Consider the following 13,048-nt stretch of genomic DNA (forward strand, 5'->3'; position numbering starts at 1 on the left):
TCCCAGACACAGAAGTAAAAAAATATGGATAACAGAAAATAGAGAGGGTTCCCCAAAATCCAGCAGAGTTACTAGTGAATTTTACAGCAGTTCATAAGGTATTTGTAGTAACATCTGCTGCTTGTGTGGAGGGACACGAGCGCCACCTGCTGGCTGGAGGGGAAAGTGAAAGTGGCGGAGGGGTTTGTGTGTTACACAGCAGACAGCGTGGAGGAGACGGAGGAGAGCCGGAGAGGTAATGAAGGGACCGGGCAGGCACGGCCGGCGGGGCAGTCACCAGAGAGCACAAAGCATGAAGCTCGTTACCTGTGCCCGTCCAGCCGGAAACCGTGGTCTGTCGTAAAACTCTATATGTGATATTTAGCATTAGTCCCACTAGTGGGAGGCTTCATTGGAAGTTGTTTACATGTCGCCCAGTAATGTGTTGCATTGTATAACGGGATTTGCTGCACTGTTATTATTTATTGATAGTTTATGGCATATTGATACTATGTAATAAGTGTCTTATTACTCCACATCCCACAGTAGTTTCCTGCAGGCTATGTCCTCATCTGCTCCTGAGGTCTCTTTTGGAGCCTATGGCGCAGATCCGTCTGAAAATCCAAGATGAAGTAGTGCATCTTTCAGTCCCTATCAGGACTGTGGAGTCTGGAAACTAGACCTCCGACTCCTCAATTTTCCAAACTGACGCCTTCGTATATGACTCATGATTTTTTTTCATTTTTTTCCCATTTTTGTTTTATCCCTCCCCCCCCTTTTAAAAAATCACAACTCTTTTATGTATCCATCGCCACTGCTGTATGAGAGATTATTTTTTGCGGGATGAGTTGTATTTTTCAATGGTACTACGGTATTTACTGAAAAACTTTTTAAAAATTTCTCAAGTGGAGTGAAATGGAAAAAAACCCTAAATTCCGCCACTTTGAATGCGTCTTGTTTCTACAGCGTATACAATGCAACAAAAATGATCTGCTAACTGTATTCTATGGCTCAGTACGATTACTACGATGCCAAATTTATATTGTTCTTTTTGCTGTACTACTTATATTTATTTTCCAAGATATTTAATGTTTTTAAATTATCTTCTGACCGCTATACCTTTTTAATTTTTTCATAGACCTAGTTGTGCGAGGTCTCGGTTTTTGCAGGATATCCTGTAGTTTCTGTTGGTACCATTCTAGAGTACACGCGACTTTTTGATCGCTTGTTATTACATTTTTTCTGGGAGACGGGGTGACCAAAAAAGCACATTTCTGGCGTTCTGTAATTTTTTTTTCAGATGACGTTCACTGTGTTGGGTAAATAATGCGTTACTTTGATAGATCGGACTTTTACCAACTCGACGATACCAAATATGTAGTTTTGTTTTATTATTTAGACTCTTTCATTATAAATATGGCAAAAGGTTTTTTTTAAATTTTCTTACCTTTTACTTTTTTAATAATTAGTTAAAATGTTGAACTTATTACTTTTTCTTTTAGTCCCCAGAGGGGACATGAACATGCAATGCTTTGATTGCTCCTTCAGTATGATATAATGCCATTACATCCTACTGCGCTCGGACAGACATTCTATCAAGCCACCCCAAGGGCACGGCTTGATAGGCATTCTACTGTGACAGCACTGGAGCCCTTCAGAATATCCCCAACTACTATTACACCCGCTAGGCAACCTGCAATCTTATCGCGGGGGAGCCGTGCACAACCCCAGGACATAGGGCGGGGGATTTAAATGCTGCTGTCAGAATTGATGGCAGCATTCAAAAGGTTAACAGCTCCGATGAGCCGCGCAGCTTATCGGAGCTGTTGCGGGCGGGTGTCGGCTGTAAGAAACAACCGTCACCTGCATTGTATGGAGCGGGATTGAATTAATTATGCAATATATATATATGTATATATTTTTTATAATTCAGAATAGGTACGTTTCTTTCGAATCCAACAAAATGGAACTGTCACTCCACAGCCCTGATTCCTACATAGGAAGCCAGATCAGTCCTATTCCTATAATGGAGCAATGGAAAGCAAATTGCTGATGCCAATATAGCCTTAGGCTGGTTTTACACGGCCGAGAAAGTCACGCGAGATTTGTGCGTTGCGACACATTGCGGAACGGAAAAAAATCCTTGCATGTCATATCATTTCACGTTCCTCGGAACGCATTGCGTATTGCTTGCAATAGGACAGTATAACACCTTGCATGTCGTACAATGTGAGGTCTCCCATTGAAAACAATTGCTATTTTACTAAAGTGATGGGAGAGTTTTTTTTTGCCATAAAAACGCCTTGAAACGCAAATGTACATTGGCGAGCGCGATATCGGCGCAATTTTCTTGGCCCATTATCGCGCTTGCCAATATGTAGATAGCCTTACACAGATATCAAATCCTCATGTATTAGACATTTATTACATGTTCAGTTGTTATGTGATGACTGTTCTGCATGGGGAAACCCTTTGATAGGGAACTACTGGGAACAGCAGAGTTGTCCATTCTAATCATTCATACAGAATTGATAAAACTTGCTGTGTGATGCACTGGGCCTGTTACTTAGCAACAGGGAATAGGGATGATGGGTGATTCTGTGGGCAATCACTTTAGGATAGATTCACATGCAGCAGATTAGATGCAGAAATTTTTGTCACTGAAAGTCCATCTGAGTTGGGTTGATAAACAGGAGAGTTGCAGAAAGTTTTGCAATACAAAACTCAGCCAATCAGAGATAGCGCTTTCAGGAGGCGGGAAATTTTCAATCCCCAGCCAGAAAAGAAACTAAAGAAGAGTGCCTAGGACCTGCTAGAAGATGTGCCGGAGATAACACTTCTAAGGTGATGTATTATTATTTTTTTTTTCTAGTTATGGATTATTTTCAGGGTAGGTCTTGTATTTCAAGCCTCCCTCGAAAATCCTAGCCGCGGGGAGTCCCCTGCCACTGCTGTCAGTGGCAGAGGATTGCGATCATCTCCCATTGATTTCAAAGGGGCCGGCACTGCTGCCGCCAACCCCATTGGAAATAATGGGCGAGATTGCAAAAACAATGGACATGCCGCGATCTTAACGCTGCATCGCAAGCGTTAAAACATCGCACATGTGAATGGAGCCATTGCAAGCCATTGGCTTCATAGTTTTGCGATTTCTTGCAGCGCTGGGAAATCGTGCGATTTCATTGTCAGTGTGAAGGCACCCTTACGGGTTCAACTTGCATTGGACAGCACCCGGACCTCCAAAAATTGAACGAGAATAGAACATGCTGCAATTTTTGTTTTACTTGGACTACTCTTCCCAGTAAAATAAAACCCCTGTGAATACACCTATTCATCTGAATGGGTTCTGCGTCCGTTTCTCTGTAAGTAGCCCTACAGATGACATTTCCACCGCATGTCATCAGTATTTGGTAAGTGCTTGATCAGCATGTGTCTCTGTATTGACTACCATCGTTTTTATTTTATACTGGACAACTACTGATCCCTATTTACCCAATGGAAAATAATAGTAATACGGATGCAAAAATGGAAAAAATAGGTCATGCTGTATTTTTGAAAAGAGATGTGAAAAATGCAGCCATGTGTATAGATACATAGATTTCTATTAGCGCCATATTATAGTCCACAAAACACAGACTAAATAGACCGCTAAAATATGTGCATCAGAAATTGGTTTTAGGTCCCTTTCACATGTCCGTATTCTCTAGGATAAGTCAACAATAGCTGATCGGTGGGGATCAGTCGGAGCTGTGCCTGCCATACCAAGCCGGGCCACTACACATTGTATGGAGCTCTCTACTTCCTGCTTAGTACACTGTCACAGCGACCTCACAAACAGCTGGTTGGTGGGGGTTTGAAGCAACAGACCCCCGTGGATCAGATATCATGACCCATCCTGATTGGTGATGAGGTGCGTTAAAAAGCGCAAAAACACTGCAGACAGCTTTTGAGCATTAGTCTGCGGGGTCCTATTGAAATCAATGGCGGTGTTGTACCATGGATAGCGTGGCATTTGAGATGTCCTGTTAATTGTGGGGAAAAGTGGTGAGTGTGAGAGAGGCCTAAGGGTCGGTTCACATGGGCATAAGCGCATTTCGGACATATAAATACACTGCGTATTTACGTGGCCAAAAGTCATTTACGCCCACATATTTTGCCCACTCTGGTATATTTTTGTGTGAGCAAATATACTGCATATATCTTGTACAAGCAGCAGAATGAGCCAGCAGCCCTCGCTAGAGTACTTGACTTTTATCTGAAGTTGCATTCTGTGTTTCTATTGCTGGAGCGTGTGTGGATCCTTCCAAGGGGAGGGCATCTGGCATGTGCCGCTACATTCTTGTTTGCTCCATGACTCACATTGATATATTTGTTTGGCCCAATACATGAACCAGTGTGAGCCGGAGGCATTGCTGCAAGAGAATGGCTTTTCCCATGTTACAATACGACCATTGTCGGATGCAGTACGTAGGATTTTTAGTCTACGCTGAGCCAAATAGTGTGCAGTGTTGTCTTGTCTTGCAATGTGAATTTATACATTTTGTTGCAATTGTAACACCAAAGAGATAACGTGTGTGGATGGGGATCTGTTCTCTTCTTCATTATAATCAATTCCACCCAAAATGATTTGGAGATTTTCGTTTTGGGTGGAGGCGAGTGAATTATTCATTATGTGTGCATTATAAGGACAGGTCCTGATATGGTGGCTAATTTTCGGCATGGAGAATGGCTGCAAATCCAAGACACGTCCTTAGCAGAATTTGCAAATGTCATATGAGGATGCGGCCGCAGGTTTGCCATAGATTTCACCGCATTGCCCACATTGTACATGATTAAATCCACTTGTATTGTTAATCACATCGCACATGTGCAGCGAATACATCACGCTTGGATCTACCCTCAAGCAGTACACAGAAAATAAAACCCATTGATTTCTATGGGTTCGTTCACAAGCGTGTATTTTTAATATACAATTGCATTGCGCAAAAAAAACCACGGCATGCTCTATTTTCCAGGGCAAATGTGCAGGAAAAAGACACATCTTGAACTCGTTAAACTTAAATGGCCATTTCAATAGCGGAGAGCATCAGTGCGTGTTCTTTTGTATGACTTTTGTGCATCCAAATATGCAGCGTTGTAGATAGGCTGCTGCGCATGCAAATACGCAATGCCTGAGTAGTTGGGTTTTCACGCCTGGCCGATATACGGTGCCCCTCTCTGCAGGGGGAGGAGACGGGACAGGAGCTAGTGTACTGAGCTCCCATTCTCACTCCGCCCCTTGCCACTGTTTGCAATGGGACGGGGTGGAACTTAGCTCCACCCCCACCCCTCCTTTCCCATTGCAAACAGTGACGAGGGGCGGAGAGGCAGTGGGAGCTCAGTACACTAGCTCCTGTCCCGTCCCGTCCCCCCCCCCCCTTGCAGAGAGTGGCACCGTATATCGGCAGGGTGGGAAAACCCGACCCGATATACGCCCGTCTAAATAAGCTCTAAGGCTGCGTTCATACGTGGAGTTTCTTGTCACAGTTTCTAACACTTGTTGTTGTTTGTTTGTTTTTGTTTTTTTTATGCATATGGTTTTTAATAGAGATGAGCGAACACGTTCGGCCCCGCCCCTTTTTCGCCCGAACACCGAACTTTGCGAACACCTCGGTGTTCGGGCGAAAAAGTTCGGGGGCCGCCGTGGCAGCGCGGGGGGGTGCGGCGGGGAGTGGGGGGGAGAGGGAGAGAGAGAGGGCTCCCCCCTGTTCCCCGCTACTGCCGCCCGCGCCGCCGCGCATCTCCCCGCCCCCCGGCGGCACCCGGACACTTACGCGCGAACACTCCAGTGTTCGCTAAAGCCGGTGTCCGGGTGCGGATGTGTCCGTTACGGACACGTTCGCTCATCTCTAGTTTTTAATTGCAGTTGAAAACCGCAACAAAAAAGCCAGGTGTGAATGCAGTTTTACAAATAAGGATGTTACAAAAACTTCTGATTTGTCATAGTGCCATGTTAAGGTTTGGGTCTGGGTGCTGAGACGTCCAGTGATTGCTAAAACGACAGGGCAGTAGAATGTGGACTCAGGATGTCAATGGCCTATACACATAGGAGAGATGGAAAAAGTCAACCAGAGCCAAAGGGGCACAGCTGAACACTTCTGCCCTTTTAATTGTAGCAATCCGTATGGGGAGGATGCTCTTTACAGGGCAAGTACAAAACCGTGTTTCTTCATCGCAGAATGCAGGCAGAGTTCCGCTGATTGCAGCTGGCACCTGGACTCCTCATAGTATTAGAATTCATGAGTACAGGTGCCAGCTGCAGTCAGCGCTTCTCCACATGCGTTTTACAGTGGAGAGACGCTGCGTGTATTAGCACAAGTATTAGGCCGCCTGCACACGGGCGGAAATCCCGCGGCGGGATTTTCCGCAGGATTTCCGCCATTGAAAGCCTGCATAGGAGTGCATTACAATACGCACTCCTATGCAGGCGGCCGCGGTTTGGCCGTGCGAAATGTCGCACGGCAAACAAACCGCGGCATGTCCTATTTCTGTGCGGGGCTCGCAGAGCCTCGCACAGAAACGTCACTCACCCGGCCGCCGGCTCCGGTCTGCGCATGCGCCGGCTGCCCGGCAGCCGACACATGAAAGAGCCAGGGCCGCCAAGCGCGGGTGAGTACGTGCTCGTCCCTGCAGGCGCTGGGGTCGGGTCTCGCGGCGAGAATTCTCGCCGCCGGATCCGACCCGCCCGTCTGCAGGCGGCCTTAGATGATGCTGGTGATAAGTGAAACTGTTACAACTTCCAGCGTGTCAAGGATGGCCGAGAAGAGTTTAGTATGTTTTGAGAGTTTTCTTTTATGCTTTTGTTTGTGATTTTTACTTTGCAAAATGTATGTCCACGTGGCTGATGAACCTCAAGCGCTTAGATGTTGTTTGGTTTCTTCTTTTAGTTGATGTTGCTCCTCCAGGCTGCTCCTAAAGACTTGAATTGACAGCGCCATGAGTCTCGCTTTACATGAACTTCTGCTCTGCTGCCGCCAGCTGGAAAACGACAAGGCCACAGAAAGACGGGTATGACATCCGTATGTTTTTAGATTCTCATGCAGTGTCTCCCAACCACGGTTTTGTAGAACCAGAGATCCCAGGAACCAGCGATTATAAGAGCAATGGCAAGCAAATCCTATTGCTAGGCAAGCAATGATTGGACTGAAAGGAACTGAAGGGGACCTTGAGTCCCCTTAATTGGTGGTACTCATGGGTGGTATGCAAAAAAAAAAAAGCCAGCTTAAGGCCACCTGCAGACAGCTGGGTCGGATCCCGAGAATTCTCGCAGCGGGATGCAGACCCGTGCCCCTACAGAGACCTGCGGCTCACCTGCTCCCGATGTCTCCTCTCTGTGCTGTGTGCTGGCTGCTGCCATGCCGGCACATGCGCAGAGAGGAGCCAGCCCGTCACCACTGACATTTCTGTGCGGGCCTCTTCAAGACCCGCACAGAAATGGGACATGCCGCGATTTGTTTTCCACGTGTGTTTTCACGCGGACAAATTACGGCCATCTGTCTAGGATTGCGTTATCTAATGCAATCCTATGCAGGCGGGCACGGACAGAAATCCCGCCGCGGAATTTCCACCCGTGTGCAGGGGGACTAACAGGGAAACTGAACGCCCAAATGCAAGCAATAAATATGTTTCATGCACGGACCTACCTGGTACATGGCAAGGAGACATACAAATAAGTCCAACAATAAAAAATTTGAATAAGTGCTTTATTAATCCATTTAAAAAGTTTTTAGAAAAATTCGGATGTAAGTACTCATAACATGAATGTGGAAAATGTATATTTTTCTAAAAATGTTAATGCATTAATTAAGTGCGTGTTTTTATATTTTCTGCTGCTGGACTAAGGCTGCCTGTCCACGGGCGGGTTTGAATTGTGTTCTCCGTGGCCTGATTGCTATGGAGAACGTTCCCCCCCCCTCCCTGTCCACGAGCGGAGAATCAGTGCGATTCTCCGCTCGCGGGCGGCAATTCGCAGCATGCTGCGATTTGTCGTGATTCTCCGCGGTCAGCCTTTCTGTTAGATAAGCTGGCTGCGGAGATCCGTCTCCCGCAACGCCCATGGACAGGCAGCCGTACATGTAATTGTTGGATACTCATGGTTGGTACTGCTCCATTAATTGTCTATGGAGACAACTGAGCCATACAAAAGAATGAAGCAGGGCTTGTGCTCCATTCACTTGGTGCAGCCCCAAGTCCACCTTTCTCGTGATCCCCGAAGGTCCCACTGGTCAGACTCCCATCACAACATTGTCTTCATGTCATGAGTGTATTTATCAGTTTTTGTAATTTTTCTCCATTTTAGAAAGAAATTGATAAATTTAAGCGCCTACTTCAAGATCAGGAGACAGTCCAGCAGCTAGATCGTAACTCTGATGCTCGTCATGGTAAACAGGCGAACTGGGATATGGTTTTCAGGTTTGTGACTGTGTTCTTTTCCATCACAATGCACAATAAATAATGCACCTTCGAACACGTCATGTGTGAATGTTATCAGTAGACAATCAGCGTCAACTCTTGCAATAAATTAAGAAACGTTCCCTGAAAATGTAATCCATGTCCCACAGTTAGTTTTGTTGGGGACACGTTTTTTTCTTCAAGTCAATAACATCCCAATGGTTCGCCATTGGATTGAGATGGGGTGACTGTGCGAATCATTGTACTACAGTAAACTTCTTGTTTCTGAACCAGCTTGATCGAAATCAGCTTTGTAACATGGTGAGTTTTTATTCGTGGTAGAGGCCACTAAAAGTTGGGGAGACTGAAGCTACAAGGTTTTCACATTGTCAGCTAAAATAGTCCAGTAGATTTATGGCATTTGTATAATGCTCAGTTCTTATAAAAAAAAGCTTTGCACTTTATTAGAAGCATTGGACCCCCAGAAATCAGTTGTAAGCAAATGTGATTGAGCTGCAATACCAGGCACCATCTCTATACAATGTACAGCGCTGCGCCTGGTACACAGAAATTTCTTTGTTTTGGGTCCCATAAATGGATTTCCTGAACTGAACAACCCATCTACGTGGTTTTAGAGTGCCTTGGGCATGAAATGTTGACACTAGACAGGGTGGATGCATGGACTTACTCCAAACGGAGCGATATTTTAGATAAATGTAATTTATATATTAATATGTTAACATTTATATATAACGTGGCTTTGGCAGGTTCCTACAGAAATATATCTACAAAGAAACCGAAAGCCTCAAGTCTGCAAAAACAAATGTCTCTCAATCTACACAAGCTGCTCGACAGAAGAAAATGCAAGAGATTAGTAGTCTAGTTAAATATTTCATTAGATGTGCAAATAAAAGTGAGTAACAAATATTTTTTCTTTTCTTTTTGCTTTTCTTTTAATGTTGCTGGATTGTACTTTGTCAGCTATGAACAGGCCCATGAGGCTTATTAACCTGTTAGCACCCCTATAGAATATAACTTTTATTGTGACATTAAAACCACCTCATAGGAATTTTTAAAAACACAGGGTAACGCTGATAGCCTATTCACAGATAACCACAACGGTCCTAATACTTAAGTCGCAAACCAGAACTTCGGCTTATAAAGCTGCAGGCATCACTCTGCTATCTAAAGCATGAATAACAGCACCCTTGACATGTTTTCCTGCATTAGCGTCCTCAAAAAGAAGGGCTGACCCTACCCATAGCGATAAATCTGGCGACCGGGCAGGCCACGGATGTGTGGCAATGTTATGACCCCCTGTGTGTGCGGCCGAGCATTATCCTGCTGGAAAATGCCTCTTGGAAGCCGCCATGAGAGGAACACGTGTCTGCAGGATGTCCTGAACATATCGCTGAGCTGTCGCTGTCCCTCGTACCACTACTAGGTGACCATCTGTTGTGGTAATGTGCTGCTCTACAGCAATGGCATGATTGAGGTGCTCACCCCTAGACATGATCATGGCCATCGTTTGTGCCCAAACTAAACTTGGATTAGTCCAGTTTTATCATTCACGACTCCACTGCAAACTGAGGTAACGGTGGGTGTCAAAGGCAGTACACATAATGGGTGCTGTGAGACCTAATGTCCTTCAACCAAATGCCTGGAAATGGTTCTGTCAGACACAGGGGAGTATTACGATGTTGTCAGCTGTCTTTGGATGGCGGACAAGAAAGCAGTTGGAGCTGCTCGTGCTTGTTGGATGATAAGAAGATCCTCTCTGTCGAAGGTGTCCTGAGCCCGGTCGCCTTGTGTGTGTGTGTGTGTGTATGTGTGTGTGTGTGTGTGTGTGTGTGTCACGCATCCACTGGCCACAACACCACCCAACAGTCTAGTTAGAACGGCCCTTGTGGCAGGTAATTCGTCAATCCGACCATCCAGTTTCTCACATTCCAATCATTTTTCCCCTCTCAAACTCTGTTAACTAGGCAAAATCTCTTCTCTGCGTCATAGTGCCATCTAGTGCTCAATAAGATCTATACAAGCAGATGAAGAGGGCACGACACACAAGTTGCCACTGAGACCTTTTTATAGGCCAAGGGAAGCTCTTTTAGGGCCTCAGGTGACAAGACTATTTATATAATCATGCCACAACTCTCATCATTTGTATGCCTGCCTGAGATGTAACTGCATACCCAGTTTTGCAGCAAAACTCCTCCTCCTAAGTACTTGATTTTTTTGACAAAGAGTGTATTCTAGGTCTGCAATAATCAAACCTAGTGCAGGGTCGTAATGCAGCCATGTCCATGAGCACTAAGAATATTAGTTAAAGAGTAGAACCTATTAAAACATTCAAATCCAATTTGTATCCTGGTTTTCCTAGGGGGCTTACTCTTTTTCTGCCGTTATACAATGGCGCTATCTGTTGGCTAAAGCCAGTACTGCATGAGGTGACATGTTGGACAGGCTCCCACAGCAGAGAGGCTGGCAATATACAGTAAGAGAACCCCGGCGGACGTCTTCCAACATCGGAGCTGTACAGCCTTAAATCATAATGTCTTTAGACGTCAGACAGTGGATTGGAAAGGGTTAAACTATATATCTAGTGACTCTTAACTCATCACTATGTCTCTTATCTGCAGGAGCTCCACGGTTAAAATGTACAGAGCTTTTACTTCACGTGACTAATACTGTGAAAGACTCCACTATGTGCGCTGCTTATGGAGCAGATTACAGCAGCATCCTGCTGAAAGATATTCTGACGGTGCGGAAATACTGGTGTGAAATTACCGAACAGCAATGGACAGGTATACTCTGTGATCCCTGGAATAAAATGATATAGATATTCAATCAAATGGAGCTTCACCATTGAAGTTGCTTCTGTTCCATAGTTATTTCATATCTTCGTTTTTTTTTTCCATCCATGTAATGTGGAGAGATGGAATAACAGCTTTTGCTAATGAAGTGCAATTAACTTAGTATAGACAAAGAAGTTTAGTTTAGTGAGCAGCACAGAAATGGTTAAAATGAATATTTTGTTGACACTTTTCTTTTATTGTGGAATTCTATTGTGCATAATGAGTGATGCTCTAATAAAGCAGTATTAAAGGGAACACAATAACTCTTCAGATGATGTCAGCCTAAAGGGCTTATTCACACAGCTGTATTTTGGGTCCAAATGCTGTCTGTGTGTATAGTGTAACTAACAGCACAGAAACTTATTAAAGTCTGTGGTGCTATTCCCACATGCAATACCTTTTTACACATATGAATAATAATAATTACTATTTGTATAGCTCCAACTTAAGGCCCATTTACATGCAAAGGCAATCATTCAAACGATTGAAGGATTGACAGTTTTAGCGATCATTTTGTATAAAGTGTTAATAGACACTAATATCCATTAACACTTTATCAGCTTCATTTGCATGTAAAAGGGCCTCCAGGAGCTGTTTGCAGAGCATGGCAGGTGGTCTGAGCTCTGCACACAGCTCTGTTGTTCTCGCACAGGTTGTCAGCAGAATACAATGTAATCCCCAACTCCTGGGCAGAACAGAGTGTTTAGTCCCTGTTATCTTTCTCCAGCTGAACAATGGATTTTAGGCTCACCTTAAAGTCATCGTTCAGCCGAAGAGTGAACGATGGCAGCGTTTACACGCAACGATTATCGCTTATATGCCATAGTTCGAATGAATTTTCAGCGATAATCGTTGTGTGTAAATAGGCTTTTATTCCGCTGGGATTTCAAAGCACGGGGGAGCACAAACAATACGTCCATTACATGTGGTATTCAATTAATTGGAAACAAACAGGGTGGGGTTGATACAGGAGGTATAGGGGCAGGAGATGAGGCATTGGGGAACACAAACAATACGACAATTACATGTGGTTTTCAGTTATTAGGAAACAGTCGGGAGGGGGTGATAAGGCGGTACAGGGGCAGGCGATATACATGAAAGACAAAATGGAGAGTGTGGGGAGCCATAGGGAGGGGCAGGGGGCATGTTGTGGGGGTGGGGGACTAGATCAGGATGTTTGGTATGCTTTTTTGAAGAGGTGCATTTTTAAGGTGTGTCAGAAGTTCCGTGTGTTGGGAATTGTCGGGATGTTTTGGGGTAATGCGTTCTAGAGGAGCGGTGCTGCTCTAGAGAGGTCCTGGAGGTGAGCATGTAAGGTTCATATAAGAAGGGCGTTTTGTCTGAATGTGTTAGCGGATCGGATCGCGCGGGCTAGGTGATGTTCATACAGGAGGGAAGCGATGTACAGTGGCGCTGCGCCATGGAGAGCTTTGTGGGTGAGGGTGATGAGCTTGCATTTAATTCTGTAAAGGATAGGCAGCCAATGCAGCGACTGGCATAGTGCAGAGGCGTCTGAGAAGCGGCTGGATAGAAAAATGGGTCTAGTTGCAGTAGTTGAGTCAGGAATAGATGAGGGTGACAAAAAGTGTCTTTAGCGTGTCAGTGGTTAGGAACGGGCCATATTTTAACAATATTCCTGAGGTGCAGGTAGCATGGCCGGGCCAGGGATTGGGTGTGGGGGGTAAAGGAGAAGTCAGAATCCAGTGTGACCCCAAAGCAGCAGGCGTGATGACTGGGGGGTTATGATGGTGCCAGATACTGATATGGAGATGTTGGGGGGGAGG

General features: G+C 45.0%; 1 protein-coding gene across 1 annotated transcript in view; it reads left to right on the forward strand.

Annotated features, from left to right (window-relative positions):
- The first annotated feature begins 205 nt into the window (after window positions 1–205).
- Window positions 206–13,048, forward strand: part of ATM (ATM serine/threonine kinase) — a 123,935-nt gene continuing 111,092 nt past the window's right edge. Inside the window, exons 1-5 of the mRNA XM_066582087.1 lie at window positions 206–235; window positions 6,906–7,026; window positions 8,318–8,430; window positions 9,177–9,322; window positions 11,049–11,213. Of these exons, the coding sequence (XP_066438184.1) occupies window positions 6,955–7,026; window positions 8,318–8,430; window positions 9,177–9,322; window positions 11,049–11,213 (496 nt within the window). The 5' untranslated portion in view covers window positions 206–235; window positions 6,906–6,954. The remainder of the gene's footprint in view (window positions 236–6,905; window positions 7,027–8,317; window positions 8,431–9,176; window positions 9,323–11,048; window positions 11,214–13,048) is intronic.

The sequence above is a fragment of the Eleutherodactylus coqui genome, chromosome 1 (genome assembly GCF_035609145.1).
Source record: "Eleutherodactylus coqui strain aEleCoq1 chromosome 1, aEleCoq1.hap1, whole genome shotgun sequence".
Lineage (NCBI taxonomy): Eukaryota > Metazoa > Chordata > Amphibia > Anura > Eleutherodactylidae > Eleutherodactylus > Eleutherodactylus coqui.